The sequence below is a fragment of the Saccostrea cucullata genome, unplaced genomic scaffold (assembly GCF_032062105.1).
Source record: "Saccostrea cucullata isolate Sc308-1 unplaced genomic scaffold, CSIRO_AGI_Scuc_v1 ctg37, whole genome shotgun sequence".
NCBI classification, from domain to species: Eukaryota; Metazoa; Mollusca; class Bivalvia; order Ostreida; family Ostreidae; genus Saccostrea; species Saccostrea cuccullata.
The window spans coordinates 497480-518307 of NW_026938868.1; the positions used below are offsets into that span (position 1 = coordinate 497480).

The following is a 20828-nucleotide window of genomic DNA, read 5'->3' on the forward strand; positions in this document are numbered from 1 at the left end:
GGGAAATAACTCAATTTTCTATTTTTCCAAGTTGATAAAGAAAATCGAGTTATTCCCCTTTTCAGAAATGCTAAGATAGACGTTTTTATATGAAAAACAATATAAATCTTCTAAATTTACAGTATTTAATGAATTAATTTTAAATAATAATTTGGAATAGCATTATTTGAAGTTGAATACATTTCATAACTAATTTCAGAGAACCAAAATTAAGAATTAGTATATATTATCATTTTATTGAACAAATGGCTTTAAAAAGGTATAAAACCTGTCAACCTGTAAAAAGAAAAAAAAAAGCCTGCCTGTCGCATTGAATTTTGATTTTTTTGGCCTGAGAAAGTATTGATTATTTTTTTTTTGGCCTAATGCCATCTTCACTTAACAAATGATACCTGTCATATTGTGTCTTCTTGGGTGGAAGATTTTGAGGGAGGATGGAAGTAGAAGTCCGGCCTGTAACGTGACATTGACACCTCGTCCAAACTTGTCCATGGTCATCAGCTTTCCCGTCTGTTGAGAGGCCCAGTACAGGGTACTCTCAAACACATCCAAACTGATGGGATTTATTATACCTAAAATGTTCCAAGTTTTTCCATTTTATTTATTTTATTTAAAGCAATATGGAAGTGTGCGAGCATAAAATTTAATCACAAAGCAAAAATTAAAAAAAACATATGAAAAGCAAAAAAGCCGTATTCCCACCTTACATGCAAAATGAAAACAGCTGCAAATTGATATGACCAAATTTGGCCCTTCAGTTCTTCCGACATAAAAAAAATCCCTTAATATTCCCATTCAAATTCAGACCCCTGTCCATTCCCAAGGGCCAATTCAAACAAAACCAGTGTTTTAATTTTTACAGGGATTTATCAATGCTGATTTCACTACTGTATATTTGCCCTTTTGAAAAAAAGATCAAAATTACCCTTTGAGTTTGGAACAAGAGGCCCATGGGCCACATCGCTCACCTGGGTAACTTGGGTGATGAAGTTCTTTACCAGATTCCCCCTCTTGCTATACTTATCATGCCCCACTACCCCCTTCCCTTTATGATTTTAAAACTTTAGAATCTACACTACCCCAGGATGCTTCCACATAAGTTTCAGCTTTCCTTACCCAGTGGTTCTTGAGAAGAAGATTTTCAAAGATTTGTTCTATATATTTCTATGTAAAACTTGGATTCTCTATTGTGGCCCCGCCCTACCCCCGGGGTCATGATTTTAACAATTTTATATCTACACTACCCCAGGATGCTTCCACATAAGTTTCAGCTTTCCTTGCCCAATGGTTCTTGAGAAGAACATTTTTAAAGATTTGTTCTATATATTTCTATGTAAAACTTGGATTCCCTATTGTGACCCCGCCCTACCCCCGGGGGTCATGATTTTAACAATTTAATATCTATACTACCAAAGGATGCTTCCACATAAGTTTCAGCTTTTCTGGCCCAGTGGTTCTTGAGGAGAAGATTTTTAAATATTTGTTCTAAATATTTCTATGTAAAATTTGGATTCCCTATTGTGGCCCCGCCCTACCCCCGGGAGTCATGATTTTAACAATTTAATATCTATACTATCCCAGGATGCTTCCACATAAGTTTCAGCTTTTCTGGCCCTGTGGTTCTTGAGAAGAAGATTTTTTAATGACCCCACCCTATTTTTGTCTTTTCTTGATTATCTCCCCTTCTGAGGGGACTGGGCCCTTCATTTTAACAAATTAAATTCCCCTTTACCCAAGGATGTTTTGTACCAAGTTTGGTCAAAATTGGCTCAGTGGTTCTTGAGAAGAAGTCGAAAATGTGAAAAGTTTACAGACGGACAGACAAAATGTGATCAGAAAAGCTCACTTGAGCCTTCGGCACAGGTGAGCTAAAAAAGCCTGATTATTAAAATCATTTTATGTAACATTCACAATTTATCAGTTTATGAATAATTTTAGAAATGACCAACAGAATGGCTTTCAACACAAAAAATCCTTGCAACATTTATCTGAAAATTTCCAGGGAGTGTGGTGTTTGAGGCCTAAACTGAAATAGTATAATCACATCCAGAGTAAATGTAGACATTTTCTACCCTTTATATGAAAAGGGTACAAACAAAATATCTAAAAAAAAAAATCCCTGTAAATTCATAAATTTGCAAATCTGATGCCCATTCTGGTATTTTATACCTCTCCCTATGACTGTGACTCTGTCAGATCCATCAGCATTCATCGACTCGATGAGGTTTTCTTTCGAGTCACACCAGAACACTCTGTCATTCATGTGGTCATCAATGGCTAACCCTGTGGGGCGCCCCAGGCGAGTAGATACCAGCTCCTCCCGGTGATCACCGTTCATCCAAGCCCTCTCTATCTTTGGATAAGACCCACTCGCATCCGTCCAATACATCCACCTGAGAATTAATAAGCAACAAATCTATTGCAAGGAGACGTTCTCTTTTCCAAGTAACTTTACATGCAAGAGATCCTGTTATTGAATATTACAGCATCAATAAACTTTGTATTTAAAGCATTGCGTTCAAAAGTACCACCAAAAAATAACATTCTATGGTAAGTTTAACAACGAAGAAAAAATAAGACTATAGTATTTCATAGAAAATTTGGTCATGCATTTTAATCTTTCACTTCATTTTTTTAATCTTTCTAACTTTATTTGCCTTTGTTCTTTATCTTTCAATTAGAACTTGACCCCTGACCTACCCTAATTTTGAATTAACAGCAATAGCCAATGGGAACTGCAGGTCTTCCCTGATTAAAACCTTGGCATATCTTCCATCACTTTTGGCCACAGATATTGTATTATGTGCAGAATCCGTCCAATATATGTTCCTGAAAAGCACAAACAAAAATGCATGGGAATTCTTTAGATATTTGGATGTCTGATAAATTACTTTAAAGAACCATATTCATGGTTTTAGATCCGATAAGAAAAGTCCATTACATTCTTGATTCAGTTTAATCTGAAGTCTTTACCGGCCATTCATCTGTAAATATCTGAAATTATCATGAACTTGATATCTTAAGTAACCAAGCCAACTTATAATTCGTATCCAAAGATTCATTTGATATTTTACCTAGCCCCAGACTATAGTGCCCTGATTTCGATATCTTTGACACCTTACCTAGCAACCCAGTCTAAGGCGATGTCCTCTGGCTGGTAAGTCGCAATGTTCATAATATCTTACCTGGCCACCCAGTCTATAGTGCCCTGATTTAAAAAACTTTGATATCATACCTGGCCACCCAGTCTATGGCGACGTCCTCCGGCTGATAAGTTGCGATGTTTAGGTCCTGTGGTAGAGCCTCTGTATCCACCTTCATGTTTTGTGGGATCCCTGCCCGGCGGATCTTCTTCATTGATGTGTCTGTCCAGTAGATCAGTTTACGACCCATGTCTACATCGATTCCTCCAAGATACTGTCCACTGTTTACAGTTCCTGAGTAATCCTTACGGTCTAGAATTATCTGACGTATCTCATGTCCAGTGGTGAAGAAGACCGCAGTCATTCCTGTTAAGAAAAATAAAAGAGTGGTGACTTGACATATGAATATAGTGCTTTGATACATTAGCAATATGATGTAAATTATTGTATATATATTGTAAATTTAAAATTTGCATGTTTAAATTTATTCAGACTTGTTGGAAGGTTTCAGAACTTCAACCCAATCCCTTGTAAATATACATTACAATAAAATATGTTCAAACCAAACCAATAAATTAGATGTATCAATTACCTTCTGCTTTACACTTTGTTCCCTTGCCTTTGACATCCGAGAATCCATCGTAACACATACACTTATAGGAGCCCTTAACATTGTGACACATCTGAGGGCACTGGTTACCCCATGTAGAACACTCATCAGCATCTATAAAAAAAAATTTAATGTAATAGGACACTCATTAGCATCTACCAATAAACAACATTTAATGTATGGTGTTAATTAAATTGATAATCTAGACAGGAATTCTCAAATCAAATTCATGTGCAACAAGAAGAGGGACTACGCAACTATTCATTCCCATTAACTCTACCAAGCTATATTGTCCTTATCTGAACCTACCATACCACTAAACATACATGACCAGAACCAAATAAACCTGATTTCAGAGGTATAACAGTGGAAACTAGAAAACTGACCAGTCAGCAAGGGCCCCGCCATGGGGTAGAATTATAAGGGTGCAGCTTACGGAATGATTGAAAAATGTACGAAGAATAAGCAACAGCAACTGTATTCTTAAAATTTTAAGATAATTCCTGAATATTCAAAAACCTAAAAATAATATCCTTGTATTTACATTAGGCAATAAAGAAAAACTTAACATTGAATGTATATTTACACAATTATGAAGCTTATCTTATATAAAATGCCAGCCTTCAATGAATGAATATAACTTCAAACAAACAGCAGTTGCAGACAAAGATTTTCATTAATTTTAAAGTGACAGATAAAGAAAAGCCTACTAAATTTTCTGCAGCAGGCTAGATAATTAATCCCAAGGGATTAATTGTACCTCTCTAATCATTTTGTTCTAAAGTTACAATAAGAACTTTTTCAGTATTAATGATAGAATGGGGTTTTATACAACTACCTTAAAAATTAATAATATTCTTGAATTAACATAAAGTAAAAAAAAGTAAATCAAAAAATCTTCTTTAATCTATTTCTTGTTTTTCGAATTCAATGAAATCATAACTATTTAACAAAAATAAATTATAAAAATTTATATTTAAATCCACATTTCAGAGTGTTCATAGCATTCCAAATTGACTTAACTTCAAAACAAACTTCATTTGCGGTAATTCATCTCAATGTGACAGATAAAGATAATGCTCTGGATTTTCTTCAGGAGGAAAGCTAATTATCCCAAGGGACTTATAGCAGCATTCAGTTTACAATGGGAACATTTTCAGCAGTTATCTCTCTTTGCCAATGCATTCTTATATAAAGTAAAGGAATCTACCCCATCACCCCTGCTCCAAACCAGGGGACATAGAGAAACAAACTTAGCATCAAAATATGTCTTTCTGCCTACTGAACTACCATACCAAATTTGAACTTGATTGGGCAACCATAAAAAAAGTTGCCCATTCATTCTTATGCATAGTTAAGGAATCTACCCCACCACCCCAGCTCCAAACCAGAAGACATAGAGAACCAAACTTAGCATCAAAATATGTATTTCTGCCTACTGAACTACCATACCAAATTTGAACTTGACTGGGCAACCATAAAAAAAGTTATTAGAAAAAAACAGAAAATTTTTGGACGGAAGAGTGACAGAAGGACAGCTAGACAGACAGACGGACAGACAGAGTGATTACTATAGGGCACCCGCAAATCCTTGCGGGGCCCTAATAATTTAACATATTGAAAAAAAAATCTGCTTGGCTCTGTTTGAGGATTTGATATTTATACAAACCTTCACACATTTTTTTATCACTGGAGATCTGGAAGCCTGGTTTACAGGAACACAAAAATCCTGATCCTTTCAGATCTGTGCAGTTGTGATCACAACCTCCATTGTTTACACTGCAGTTCACATGACCAACAGATTTATCTACAAATAGGAAAAAACCTTCATTTAGGAATAATCACAGATCTTAGAAACAAACTTACTACAATAGCACATGTAGAGTGACTTATTTCATGATTTGTATTTTGCTATAAATATATGATATGCATTCATAAATCTTGGGAAGAATAAACTAGTGCAATTTTAACAAGAAAATTGTTCCCAAAATATGAGTATTGACTGTTTTAAGAGTATGGGTGCAGAAATTAAAGATACTCACGACATCCAATTTCATCTGACAAATCTCCACAATCATCAGCATTGTCACACACTTTTGTAGCGTTAATGCATTTCTTATTGGCACATTTAAACTGTGAAGGGTCACAATGGTCAGATTTCACACCACCTGGAATATTTTTGAGAAATGAAATTTAAATTCTTTTTACTAGAAATATTACCATTGTTTGACTAAACTACTTAAACTTGAAAAAAAAATTAAGTAATGGATGTTGACAAAATTTTACATTACTGAATAACTTCTTACAAATATCCAGGTTATTTTCATCGGAGCCATCTCCGCAGTTGTCCACCTTGTCACAGAGGCGCCACCTGGGAATACACTTGTTGTTGTGGCAGCGGAATCTGGTTTTAGGATCACAAGGAATGTTACTGCAGACTGCGTCCTCCTCATCTGATCCGTCCCCACAATCATTATTACCATCACATCGCCACTCCTTGGGTATACAGATCTGAAATACCATAATCATACATGTATCATTACTGTTTGTACACTCTGATCTAGTCAGATTTAAAAGTCCCCCAATGCATCTTTAAAGATTACATTAATGGTATTTGAATTCAATATTGTCATATCAATACATGTCAAAAATGTTAAATGCATTAATATAATTAAAACAACAAAATTTTCACAGAAATAAAACTGGAATCAGACATACTGTGTTGGCACATTCAAACTTATTTGCTGGACAGAATCTGCCTCCTGGGTATCGTGGATTACAATTTTTCTCATCAGACATGTCCAAGCAGTTCCGTCGTCCATCACACAGAGTCTTATTGCTGATACAATGACCGCTGGCACACTGGAACTGACCACTGTCGCATTTGTGGTATTCTTAAACAAATAATCATATTTAAATGGTTGTAAAATATGTATTCTAAAAAAATATATTAAGTAGGATTTTTCAGGATTTGTGTAGGGATTGTGTTCTCTTTTCCCCAATCTTTGGTAAGGGAATTAAATTGGTAGGAAAATTAAATTAGGTTACAGCATCAGAAATCTAGCTCAGATAATGAATGCACAATCACTGCTTACACCTTTAAATATTAAAAGGAAACTAGAAAACTGACCAGTCAGCAAGGGCCCCGCCATAGGGTAGAATTATAAGGGTGCAGCTTATGGAATGATTAAAAAATTTATTAAAATTATGCAACAGCAACTGTTTTCTTAAAATTTTCAGATGATTCCTGAATACCCGGTATCTAAAAACCTGTAAATAATACCCTTGTATTTCTATTAGGCAGTAATTTAAAAGAGCAACTTAACATTGTATGTATATATCTAAACAATAATGAAAGTTTTGTTATATAAAATGCAAGCCTTCAATGAATGCAAATATCATGAGGGCTTGACCTTAACTTCAAAACAAACAGCAGTTGCAGACAAAGAACATTAAGATTTTCATTAATCTTAAAGTGACAGATAAAGAGAAGCCTAATCCCAAGGGATTAATTGTACCTCTCATTATTTTCTTCTTAAGTTACAATAAGAACTTTTTCAGTATTAATGATGGAATGGGTTTTTACCTTAAAAATTTATAATATTCTTGAATTTACATAAAGGAACAAAAAGTAAAAATAAAAAATATATTTTCTTTAATCCATTTCTTGTTTTTAGAATTCAATGAAATCATAACTTATTGTGTAGGGTATTTTAACAAAAATAAAGCATAAACATTTATATTTAAATCCACATTTTTGATGTTCATAGCATTCCAAATTGACTTAACTTCAAAACAAACTTCATTTGCAGATAGAGGTGGTAATTAATCTCAATGTGACAGATAAAGATAGTGCTTTGGATTTTCTTCAGGAGGAAAGCTAATTAATCCCAAGGGACTCATGGCAGCATTCAGTTTACAATGGGAACATCTTCAGCAGTTATCTCTCTTTGCCAATGCATTCTTCTACAAAGTTAAGGAATCTACCCCACCACCCTAGCTCCAAACCAGGGGACACAGAGAAACAAACTTAGCATCAAAATGTGTCTTTCTGCCTATTGAACTAACATACCAAATTTGATATAAATTGGGCAACCATAAAAGAAGTTATTGGGAAAAAACAGAAAATTTGTGGACGGAAGAGTGACAGACGGACAGACGGACAGACAGAGTGATTACTATAGGGCACCCGCAAATTCTTGCGGGGCCCTAATAAAGACACAAAGACTTACTTTTACAATAGACAGGGTCCTCATCTGAATTATCACCACAATCATTGTCATGGTCACAACGCCACTTGCCACGGATACATTTCTGGTTGTCACAACGAAACTCAGATTCCGAGCAGTTTCTATACAATTTGGCTACAATAAACACCAGAAACTGAACATTAGACTAATTTAAAATGAATTTTATTTTGAGTAGAATGATCATTATTCTTAATTCTAACTACATGTCTATTAATTTCATCTCTGCTGTAGTTTGTAATTTTTACCACAGAGCTTGGGGTCCTCATCACTCTTATCTTCACAGTCACCGTCAAAGTCACACAACCAGCGTTTGGGGATACAGCGTTTGTTGGCACACTGCCAATCTCCCGTGGGGTGACATGTGGGACAGTCAGCCTCATTTTCATCACTGTTGTCACGGCAATCGTCTCGTCCATCACACCGCTGCCAGTTAGGGATACAGCGGTAGTTGGTTTTACATTTCCACCAGCCTTCTACACATTTTCTGGCCTCTGTTAAACATCACAACAAAATTTAAGTAACATCCAACTCACTGCTCTTAATCTTTTCCAAAATAAATATTTGTATATCATTTGAACTAGAAAACAATAATTTATTTGATTTTTTGCCAAGAATTCTATTAATTTCAAGGTCAACATTTTAGAAATTACCCCAAAAAGTCAGAAAAATCACTTAAGAGTGAACCTACCACAGTTCCACTCTTTCTTTTCGTCTGAGCCATCCCCGCAGTCATCATCATAATCACAGTGCCAGGAGGAGGGAATACATTTACCATTGTCACAGCTAAACTGGTGGGACTCACAAGTTCTGTTTCCTATAACACCAAAGTATCACTCATTCTCATATCTTCAAATCATTTTAAAGATTTTGATAATATTGTCAAAATATTCATTCAAGTGAGTAAAACTTCCAATATTCTAGTGTTGGAAAGATTCATGTGCTTATTGTTATAATCATTATCTGACAAGGATCTTAAACATTCCTTTACAAACTACCAAAGTTTCGAAAGTTATTTGTTGAATAAGATATCTGACCACAGATGGAGGTTTGTTCCTCGCTATTGTCACCACAGTCGTCGTCTCCATCACACACCCAGCCCTGGGGGATACACTTATTGTTCCCACACTTGTACTGCCAGTGCTCACATTGTCGATTCTCACAATTCTCCTCGTCAGAGTTATCACCACAATCATCATGAAGGTCACACACACTGAAGGCGTACGTACAGTTCTTGTTCTTACACTGGAACTGGCCAGGGGCACAGTGATTCACAGCTTTAGAAAGAGAAAGCTCTTTAAAAACTTTATAGTGACTAAAGAAAGGAACACCACAATTTCACATTTCAATCTCTATCAATACTTTGTTCAACCTTTTAATAGAACAAAACTAATATCAATTTAACAGTGTTTCAAGCATGTCTTTCACCTGACTATTCATAAACCATATATCAACAAACAAAAAGTGGTTTTGTAACTTTCAGCAAAATAAATCATAAAAGTATAGTAGTTAATAGACTTACGACAATCTGCAGGTTCATCTGAGTTGTCTAAACAATCCTGCTCTCCATCACATTTCCAGATTTTGGGAATACATCTGTCATCAGTGATTCCACACCTAAACTGGCTACTGCTGCAGTTGGCTATACAAGTCTTTTTATCCACACTCAGAACAAAATCATTGGGGCAGTTACAGGTATAACTCAGACCCCCCGGGGCAATCAGGCAGAGATGTGAGCACCCACCATTGTTGTTCTTACAAGGGTTCACTCCTACAAGTAACACTTTTACTTTAGAACTTAAACTTTAATCTCTATTAATATCTAAATTATATACCAGTATACTGTATCATCATAATACAGTTTTCTTGTTTCAATTTCAGATCAATATGACTGTTTCACAAAGTCACTTCCCATGACATTGGATCAAGAGATTCCAAAACCTAAGAATTTTCAGATAAAGATATCCTCAATTTCTCAAATTATGACTGAATTAAAAGCATTGCACACAAAGTGGTGTCTTTGAAAAGATTTGTGCCAATCAGATACTAATGCACAAAGCTATTAATCTTCCCTATACCGTCCATATTTTTCGAGAATATGAAGCAAAATATATGCTCTTTTTTTAAATCATTTTGAGTCTGGTCTTCACTTGACTTACAGAACAAAGCTAAGTATTTAATGATACATCAGAAGCTTTTCAAACCTTTTGGCTGTTTGAGCGGGTGGTAGATGTGTATGTCCATTGGTCTGTGTGTGATGTGCTGTAACACTGAGTGATTGGCTCCAGTAAATCGGTTGGCTTTCTCCACAGACTTGTGATTCCAGTCTGTCCAGTACATGAAGTCTTCAAACAGTGTGATGGCAAAGGGATGTGGGACCTTTCCCTGCATCACAATGTGGCGATTTGTGCCATCTGTGTTGGCATATCTAAACAGGATAAGGAAAGAGTTTTCTGTGATATCTAACAGATGAAAAATATTTTGAAAAAATGTCATTTTTTCCAAATACTTAATTCATTTCAAATAATTATCCTGGTAAAAAAACAATACTGAAAACAGTTTTGGCTATAAGACACTATTGTCCTTTAATATTTATAAAATCTGTGTCATATTTTGAATTCAAGATTTTCTGTTACTTTCTCTTCCACATTAACTCATGTACTTGTCTATTAGCTATTTTTGCTATATTCATAATTTTAAATTTTATGATGCATTGAAGATGTTGGTGTAAAGAGCAACTCCTTCTTGTATTACACGAGTTGTATGACTTACTCTATGTAGTCTAAGTGAGCATCTCCCCACCACAGTCTATCATTAACAATGTCCACAGTCAGGGCATTGGGCCAGCCTAGCTTGTTAGTGATGACTTTGGAAGCATTCACTCCATTCATGCCTATACAACCAATATAAGGGGTGACAGTCCAATCTGTCCAGTAGGCATACCTAAGATACATAATATAACAGTTCACCATAAATAAAGAGTTCACTGTAGATAATTGCTAAATTTAATTCAAGCAATTATCAGAAAATATCAAAAACAACATTTAGCTTGGTACAATAATTGACCTATTTAGAATATGATTAGATAGTACTCACCCTCTTGTGGGATCCACTACAATAGCCCTGGGGTTCTTCATGAATCCTCCCTTTAGGAGAGTCAGTCTACTTGTGCCATTCATCTCAGTCACATACATGGACTGTTTTCTACTGTCCACCCAGTACACCTTTCTGTTACATAAAAAAATGTTTTTCAGTGTTAATTATGTGGCTATTATCACCATAAAATAAGCAATAATACCCGTAAGTTATACTTGTCATCATTTTTTTTATTTAAAAGTTTATCTTAATGCACCTTAATTAACAAAAAGAAATGCTTTTTTAATGGGAATTTGATATTCTGACAAAAATTCATATAAAATCAGCAATTTGATATTTTGAAAAATTCAAATAAAATTAGTGTTAACTTAAATTTGTAGACCAATAACTAGCATTATGAATATTTTTTTTCTATAATAACCCCCTAACTACAATCTATTATTATTAACAAAGCATATATAGATCCCCTGACCTGCCGATCCAGTCCACGGACAGACCCTCAGCTCCCAGCATGCCATGTCGGACAATCACTTCCTTCTTGGTGCCATTTAAATGCATTCTGTACATTTTCTTGGCTCTGACATCAGTAAAATAAAGCCTATCTTCTCTGTAGTCAAAATCAAAAGCGACAACATTGTCAAAGCCCTGAGAGATTCGACGGTAGTTCTTGCCATCAGTTGACAACTCTCTGATGTAGTACTTGTTGGTGAATATCAACCAAGGTGTTACATCTGAAGGAAAATGTAGGGCAGTTTTTTGTATATGTGACTTAATTTAACACAAATTTAGCCAGATTAAGCCTGGAGAGAGCATTACATTCTGATCAATGAAATTTATAATACATGTTCAATGATTGGTATAAATTACAAGCTTTGGGGATTTTTTATCCTGTACTGTTCGTGGCTGGAGGTGAGATTTGTTTACTTACTGTCGGTCTTCTTGCAGGATCTCCCATTGATCTCCTTCTTGAAGCCCTCCTCACACTTACACGTATAATTACCAGGGGAGTTAATACAGGTCTGACTGCAGGCCCCAGGGACCTCGGTACACTCATCAATGTCTGCAAAACAACACAAAATCAAATTACAAAAGTTCATTTTTCTTTGGTTGCTTGTGAATATCAGATTTGATAGCATCAGTTGATTTTTCATGACATGGTCTGTATAAGTCCCCTACCTTGACAGGTCTTTTTGTCTGACTGGAGTTCGTAGCCAGAGTCACATTCACATACAAAGCTAGTGATGGTGTCCCGGCACTTGTGTTGACAGTTATTGGTAAGTGCAGATTCACATTCATTAATATCTAAAATAAATCAAAACTGCAGTAACAACCATGCAAAATTTACACCTAATTTTATATATGGACATTACATGTATATAGCTTAATAGTTAACGCAATGACTTCAAAAAGAACTTAAAAATTAACAGCTAAGTATTCTACTCACTGCATCTATTTTCATCTGACTCATCTTCACAGTCAAAGCCTTTATTGCAGACCAGCTTGTAGTCTATACATTTTCCATTCTTGCACTGAAATTCTCCATTTGGACATTTATTTTCTGTCTGAGCTGCAAAATATTCCACATAAACATTCTATCCGAAATCACATTCAAGTCCAAACTGACCATCCTTTTCTACAAAATTATACATGATCTCTTGCAAACAATTCAAGAGAAATACATTTCAAACATTAAATTTGCTTACTGCAGTTTTTCTCGTCTGAGTTGTCCTTGCAGTCGTTGTCACCATCACACACAAACCTCTCAGAGATACACCGCTTGTTGTCACATTTAAACTTTCCTTCTCCACAGGGGGAGTATTCTAGAAAAAAAAATTAGACTTATTAAAATTGTCCTAATGGAATTGACACCCCTTACAAAGACACCATCATAAAAATGTATATTTCAAGTGCAGAGTAGACAAAAGCTGCAGAGATTCAATAAGTTTGCACTGTGTCATTGTTAAAGCTGAACACTTCTCATAAATACGCACCGTCAGATGGGTATATAAGCTTAAGCTCTTCGATTTTGTTCAGCCGATTGCACACTTTAAACTTGTGGCCAACATGTAGTATTCCTGTAGTGGTCTTACATTTTTTGCATTTATTCCTTGTTTATATGTGCATTTTCTGTTTGTTAATTATGTATTGACTTTTACTTTTTCATGATACATGTACTGGTTTCCTGTTTTGGAAAAACTGCGTAAAATTTTATTAGTTCATCACAACTAAGTAGCAAGGCAATGTGAGATATATGTCTACACTTGTCTGACCTCTACAGTGAAATACATTTAACTGTTAAGAGATCTGCTCCTTACAGTACATATGGCTTGAAAAGGATAGCTTCGATGAATGGGAAATATGGCGGACTATGCCTTTTTACGAGTAGTGTTCAACTTTAATTAGCTGGAAATGAGCTGAATCCTTTCTTATTCCTAAGGAACTTCAAAGAAAGAAATATCTGTACAGATTTGATAAACCCGCATCAGAAAAAGCAAGTTATGCAACATATGTGCAACCCTGGTTAAAAATCCTTGTGGAAAGGCCTTAAATGCTCAGTCATTCTAGAGTAATGTGTAGGTCAGATGCTTCATCAATCGAATGCATCAGACTGAGCATTCTAAGAAACCCTGTATATACAGTTTGGTTAGGTATCACTTCTTGTAGACTGTCGCCCGCGTGGTGCATTGGTTAGAGCGTCTGCTCTAGAGTCGCGAAGTAAGGAGTAAGGAGTCAATCCTTACGTCGCGGGTTCGAATCCCACTGTGGGACGTGGAGACCGGTCCTTCGGATGAGAGGTATAAACCGAAGTCCCATGTTGCAGTAGGTGCTGGCACGAAAAAGATCCCTCCCTGCTCAATGGCCCTGAGTGCCAAGTATAGGACAAAATTTGCAGCTCTCCACCAGCAAGTGGTGGCGTCTCCATATGAGTGAAAAATTCTCGAGAGGGACGTTAAACAATATACAATCAATCAATCGATCTTGTAGGCTGTCAACAGACAAAAGTCTGAGCTTGAGCAAAGTCAATGGGATATTACTTTGACTTAGCTTTACATATATGATAAGACTCTTTACAAGATTGTCTTCAGTACTCATACAAGTTAGCGATCATTTATCTACTCACTGCAAGCATCTGTTTCATCGGAGCCGTCTCCGCAGTCATTATCGTGGTCGCAGTAGAAGGACTGGGCGATACAAATCCCGTTAGTACACTGGAACTCTCCCGGCTGACAGGTGCGGCTTGGGCAGTTCTCCATCTCATCTTCACCCTCTACACAGTTCTTTGTCCCGTCACACACCAGCCGTTTATCTATACAGGAGTAACGACCCAGTCGTTTGTTGGACTTACATGTGAATGTGTCAGCAGGACAAGCTCTCTCCTCTGAAAGTAATTGCTTCAGTACATGAACAATAATAAGATAAGGATGTTTCTTCACCTCTAAATGTACACAACTGCTTAGAGATAAAGTATGTGTAATTTTCAAATCAAGTGGTTTCATCTTTTTTGGACAAAATTTGACTCCAGTATTTAGTTTATTTTGAATATCGGTGAGATACTGACCACACTTGAGCTCTGGGGCTTCGTCTGAGTTGTCCATACAATCATCGTCTCCGTCACACACCCATCTCTTGGAGATACAGCGACCATTAGCACAGGTAAACTGGCTACTCGAACAGGTGTTGTTCTTCTTCTCTGTATCAACAAAAATTACAGCATAAATGCAAGAACCGTAATGTTTCCTATCTGGTATTTTCTGGTATTTACAGAGCCTTGTTTGTACAAAAGCAGATTTTTCATTACAAGGACACATAAGAATAAATATCTATATGTATCCAAAGGTCTTCCATACTGATATTACATGATTTGCACAATATTTACCCTTCATGTACAAACAGAACATTATTAGTACAAGACACCTAATGAAATATTCTGGCCACAATAAAACTCACCACAGTTTGGCAATTCATCCTCCCCCTGTCCACAGTCATCATCTCCATCACAGTACCAGTTCACAGGGATACACTTGTGGGTCAGCTTACACTCAAAATAACCTACATATAACAAGATACACAAATAATTAAAATAATAAAGAATTGTTAAGTACTTAATTATATGTGTTCATTACATGTACATCCAGAAAACTCCATAGAATATATAATGTACAAGTCAAATTTCGTCATTTCAAACTTGACAGCACCAAGAAAAAATTCAAGATATCCTAGGATTCGAGATATTGAGGGTAAAATACTTGAAGAATATGTGATTGGGACTTCCAAACACTTTGGTATACATGTACCTATGGCTATCGAAATATCAGTATTTAAACAAAGGCTTAATGAAAATGTAATGAAATGACAAGAGGCCCATCGGCCACATCGCTCACCTGAGCACTAAGGGTAGGAAAAAGTAGAAAATGGCTTTTTATTGTAAAGTTTAAATCCAAATGTAGTCCCATGACCAATCATGGATTTGCTATTTTTTAGAAAATAATTTTTAAAGAATTTTCCTATATATATCTTTAAAAACTTTGGTCAGCCATTTTGGCCCCGCCCTACCCCTGGGGGTCATGATTTGAACAAACTTGAATCTACACTACTTGAGCATGCTTCCATATATATACACGTATGATGAATTATGGCTTTGTCATTCTTGAGAAGAAGATTTTTAAAGAATTTTCCTATATATTTCTATGTAAAACTTGGTCAGCCATTTTGGCCCCGCCCTACCCCCGGGGGTCATGATTTGAATAAACTTGAATCTACACTACCTGAACATGCTTCCATATAAATATGATGAATTATGGCTTTGTCATTCTTGAGAAGAAGATTTTTAAAGAATTTTCCTATATATTTCTATGTAAAACTTTGGTCGGCCATTTTGGCCCCGCCCTACCCCTGGGGGTCATGATTTGAACAAACTTGAATCTACACTACTTGAGCATGCTTCCATATATATACACGTATGATGAATTATGGCTTTGTCATTCTTGAGAAGAAGATTTTTAAAGAATTTTCCTATATATTTCTATGTAAAACTTGGTCAGCCATTTTGGCCCCGCCCTACCCCCGGGGGTCATGATTTGAATAAACTTGAATCTACACTACCTGAACATGCTTCCATATAAATATGATGAATTATGGCTTTGTCATTCTTGAGAAGAAGATTTTTAAAGAATTTTCCTATATATTTCTATGTAAAACTTTGGTCGGCCATTTTGGCCCCGCCCTACCCCCAGGGGTCATGATTTGAACAAACTTGAATCTACACTACCTGAGCATGCTTCCATATAAATATGATGAATTATGGCTTTGTCATTCTTGAGAAAAAGATTTTAAAAGAATTTTCCTATATATTTCTATGTAAAACTTTGGTCGGCCATTTTGGCCCCGCCCTACCCCCGGGGGTCATGATTTAAACAAACTTGAATCTACACTACCTGAGCATGCTTCCATATAAATATGATGAATTATGGCTTTGTCATTCTTGAGAAGATTTTTAAAGAATTTTCCTATATATTTCTATGTAAAACTTTGGTCGGCCGTTTTGGCCCCGCCCTACCCTGGGGGGTCATGATTTGAACAAACTTGAAACTACACTACTTGAGCATGCTTCCATATTTATATGATGAATTATGGCTTTGTCATTCTTGAGAAGAAGATTTTTAAAGAATTTTCCTATATATTTCTATGTAAAACTTGGTCAGCCATTTTGGCCCCGCCCTACCCCCGGGGGTCATGATTTGAATAAACTTGAATCTACACTACCTGAGCATGCTTCCATATAAATATGATGAATTATGGCTTTGTCATTCTTGAGAAGAAGATTTTTAAAGAATTTTCCTATATATTTCTATGTAAAACTTTGGTCGGCCATTTTGGCCCCGCCCTACCCCCGGGGGTCATGATTTGAACAACCTTGAATCTACACTACCTGAGCATGCTTCCATATAAATATGATGAATTATGGCTTTGTCATTCTTGAGAAGAAGATTTTTAAAGAATTTTCCTATATATTTCTATGTAAAACTTTGGTCGGCCATTTTGGCCCCGCCCTACCCCCGGGGGTCATGATTTGAACAAACTTGAATCTACACTACCTAAGGATGTTTCCCCATAAGTTTCATCTTTCCTGGCACAGTGGTTCTTGAGAAGAAGATCTTTAAAATATGCCACCAAATTTTCATTAATTCCCAATTATCTCCCCTTGAATGAGGGCATGGCCCTTCATTTGAACAAACTTGAATCCCCTTCGCCCAAGGATACTTTGTGGCAAGTTTGGTTGAAATTGGCCCAGCGGTTCTTGAGAAGAAGTCGAAAATGTGAAAAGTTTACAGACAGACAGATGGACGCCGGACAAAATGTGATCAGAAAAGCTCACTTGAGCCTTCGGCTCAGGTGAGCTAAAAAATTAAAACCAGAAGTCTCTGTCGAGACTGTAGCTCTACTGGTTTATACTTAAAACAAAGGAAGAGAAAAGTAGCAGTTGGGACTTGAAACTTTAAAACAGCAATAAATAGAAAAATGATCCTTGCCACTCATCAAAATAACAAGAGGCCCATGGGCCACATCGCTCACCTGAGTACCAAGGGTAGGACTAGTATAAAATGGCTTTTTATTGTAAAGTTTAAATCCAAAAGTAGTCCCATGACCAATCATGGATTTGCTATTTTTTAGAAAATGATTGAGAAGAAGACTTTTAAAGAATTTTCCTATATATTTCTATGTAAAACTTTGGTCGGCCATTTTGGCCCCGCCCTACCCCCAGGGATCATGATTTGAACAAACTTGAATCTACACTACCTGAACATGCTTCCATATAAATATGATGAATAATGGCTTTGTCATTCTTGAGAAGAAGATTTTTAAAGAATTTTCCTATATATCTCTATGTAAAACTTTGGTCGGCCATTTTGGCCCTGCCCTACCCCCAGGGGTCATGATTTGAACAAACTTGAATCTACACTACCTGAGCATGCTTCCATATATATATGATTAATTATGGCTTTGTCATTCTTGAGAAGAAGATTTTTAAAGAATTTTCCTATATATTTCTATGTAAAACTTTGGTCAGCCATTTTGGCCCCGCTCTACCCCCAAGGGTCATGATTTGAACAAACTTGAATCTACACTACCTGAGCATGCTTCAATATAAATATGATGAATAATGGCTTTGTCATTCTTGAGAAGAAGATTTTTAAAGAATTTTCCTATATATTTCTATGTAAAACTTTGGTCGGCCATTTTGGCCCCGCCCTACCCCCGGGGGTCATGATTTGAACAAACTTGAATCAACACTACCTGAACATGCTTCCACATAAATATGATGAATTATGGCTTTGTCATTCTTGAGAAGAAGATTTTTAAAGAATTTTCCTATATATTTCTATGTAAAACTTTGTCTTGGCCATTTTGGCCCCGCCCTACCCCCAGGGGTCATGATTTGAACAAACTTGAATCTACACTACCTGAGCATGCTTCCATATAAATATGATGAATTATGGCTTTGTCATTCTTGAGAAGAAGATATTTAAAGAATTTTCCTATATATTTCTATGTAAAACTTTGGTCGGCCATTTTGGCCCCGCCCCACCCCCGGGGGTCATGATTTGAACAAACTTGAATATACATTACATGAGCATGCTTCCATATAAATATGATGAATTATGGCTTTGTCATTCTTGAAAGAAGATTTTTAAAGAATTTTCCTATATATTTCTATGTAAAACTTTGGTCGGCCATTTTGGCCCCGCCCTACCCCCGGGGGTCATGATTTGAACAAACTTGAATCTACACTACCTGAGCATGCTTCCATATAAATATGATGAATAATGGCTTTGTCATTCTTGAGAAGAAGATTTTTAAAGAATTTTCCTATATATTTCTATGTAAAAAAGGCCATTTTGGCCCCGCCCTACCCCCGGGGGTCATTTTGAACAAACTTGAATCTACACTACCTGAGCATGCTTCCATATAAATATGATGAATTATGGCTTTGTCATTCTTGAGAAGAAGATATTTAAAGAATTTTCCTATATATTTCTATGTAAAACTTTGGTCGGCCATTTTGGCCCCGCCCTACCCCCGGGGGTCATGATTTGAACAAACTTGAATCTACACTACCTGAGGATGTTTGCATAAGTTTCATCTTTCCTGGCACAGTGGTTCTTGAGAAGAAGATTTTTAAAATATACCACTAAATTTTCATTAATTCCCAATTATCTCCCCTTGAATAAGGGTGTGGCCCTTCATTTGAACAAACTTGAATCCCCTTCACCCAAGGATACTTTGTGGCAAGTTTGGTTGAAATTGGCCCAGTGGTTCTTGAGAAGAAGTCGAAAATGTGAAAAGTTTACAGACAGACAGACAGACAGACGGACAGACGGACAGACGGACGCCGGACAAAATGTGATCAGAAAAGCTCACTTGAGCCTTCGGCTCAGGTGAGCTAAAAACAGATGCACAGAATTATGTATCTTAGTATAGTCTACTTGTGTGCCAAGTTATATTGAAATCGGACCAAAACTGTAGGAGGAGTAGCATTTCGAAAGAATTTCAAAGAAATTTCTATTTTTAGTAACCATGGCAGCACCATTCATCGAAATCAAAAACTGATGCACGGAATTATGTATCTTAGTGTAGTCTACTTGTGTGCCAAGTTATATTGAAATCATACCAAAACTGTAGGAGGAGTAGCATTTTGAAAGAATTTCACAGAAATTCCTATTTTTAGTAACCATGGCAACACCGTTCATTGAAATCAAAAACTGATGCACAGAATTATGTATCTCAGTATAGTCTACTTGTGTGCCAAGTTATATTGAAATTGAACCAAAACTGTAGGAGGAGTAGCATTTTGAAAAATTGTTTACAGACAGACAGACGGACGGACGACGGATGCAGTACTATCGCATAAGCTCTTCTGGTCTCTGACTAGTAGAGCTAAAAACAAAGTTAGAAGAATTTTACGATTCTTGTCCCACCTTCTGCACAAGCCACAGATTTACAGAACAGAGGATTCTCGTCCGAGTTATCTCCGCAGTCGTCGTCCCCGTCACACAGGTAACGACGAGCCAGACATTTGTTACTATTAGGGCACTTTGTTTTTCCTTTCTCACAAGGACGATCAGCTGAGAGAGTGAAATTATGTAAACAGTTTGAATTAGAATACTCTGGGATTGTTAATAAATTCCAGATGAATTAATATTAATATCTGGTTGTGACTTACGACAGTTGATTTCATCTGTTTTATTGCCGTCCCTACAGTTGTCCTCCCCATTACACACAAGATTTCTACTGATGCAGCGGAAGTTCTTACAGACAAACTGTTTCTCTTTGCATTTTGGATAATCTATCAGAATCATAAATAGTACGATTATTTGTAAATATAAGTAATTTATACTTACATATACATACAACTGCAAAAAAAATTTAATAAAAAAAAATCAATAGAAATTAAAATATAAAAATTTTAACAAAGAACACCTACCACAGTCTGCCTCATCTGAATTGTCTTTACAGTCATCTTCGTGGTCACAGCGATACTGAGGCTGAATACATCGTCCATTGTTACAGCGGAAAAAGGTGGGGTCACAAACATGTGTGGCTACAAAATTAGTAGGATATATTGTATGTATTATCAAACCAAAAATCTCTTTTACAAGCAAGAAAACAGCAAAACTTCGGTGAAATTAAGTCTTTTGGAACTGAGTATTTAGTTCACTGAATTGTAATTCA

The 20828-nt window shown here is 36.2% G+C and overlaps 1 protein-coding gene across 1 annotated transcript in view; it reads right to left on the bottom strand.

Moving 5' to 3' along the window:
* LOC134251607 (low-density lipoprotein receptor-related protein 2-like) overlaps nucleotides 1–20828 on the bottom strand; it is a 66704-nt gene that overhangs the window by 6817 nt on the left and 39059 nt on the right. The window contains exons 50-77 of the mRNA XM_062734015.1: nucleotides 20581–20697; nucleotides 20320–20442; nucleotides 20075–20221; nucleotides 15045–15146; nucleotides 14656–14787; nucleotides 14218–14475; nucleotides 12800–12916; nucleotides 12541–12663; nucleotides 12273–12398; nucleotides 12025–12156; nucleotides 11569–11827; nucleotides 11097–11228; nucleotides 10773–10943; nucleotides 10205–10428; nucleotides 9523–9771; nucleotides 9038–9277; nucleotides 8692–8817; nucleotides 8249–8494; nucleotides 7986–8117; nucleotides 6472–6647; nucleotides 6060–6264; nucleotides 5796–5921; nucleotides 5423–5560; nucleotides 3736–3867; nucleotides 3236–3509; nucleotides 2701–2829; nucleotides 2170–2393; nucleotides 393–572 (exon numbers count right to left, since the gene is read on the bottom strand). Coding sequence (XP_062589999.1) covers nucleotides 393–572; nucleotides 2170–2393; nucleotides 2701–2829; nucleotides 3236–3509; nucleotides 3736–3867; nucleotides 5423–5560; nucleotides 5796–5921; nucleotides 6060–6264; nucleotides 6472–6647; nucleotides 7986–8117; nucleotides 8249–8494; nucleotides 8692–8817; nucleotides 9038–9277; nucleotides 9523–9771; nucleotides 10205–10428; nucleotides 10773–10943; nucleotides 11097–11228; nucleotides 11569–11827; nucleotides 12025–12156; nucleotides 12273–12398; nucleotides 12541–12663; nucleotides 12800–12916; nucleotides 14218–14475; nucleotides 14656–14787; nucleotides 15045–15146; nucleotides 20075–20221; nucleotides 20320–20442; nucleotides 20581–20697 — 4740 coding nt within the window. The remainder of the gene's footprint in view (nucleotides 1–392; nucleotides 573–2169; nucleotides 2394–2700; nucleotides 2830–3235; nucleotides 3510–3735; nucleotides 3868–5422; nucleotides 5561–5795; nucleotides 5922–6059; nucleotides 6265–6471; nucleotides 6648–7985; nucleotides 8118–8248; nucleotides 8495–8691; nucleotides 8818–9037; nucleotides 9278–9522; nucleotides 9772–10204; nucleotides 10429–10772; nucleotides 10944–11096; nucleotides 11229–11568; nucleotides 11828–12024; nucleotides 12157–12272; nucleotides 12399–12540; nucleotides 12664–12799; nucleotides 12917–14217; nucleotides 14476–14655; nucleotides 14788–15044; nucleotides 15147–20074; nucleotides 20222–20319; nucleotides 20443–20580; nucleotides 20698–20828) is intronic.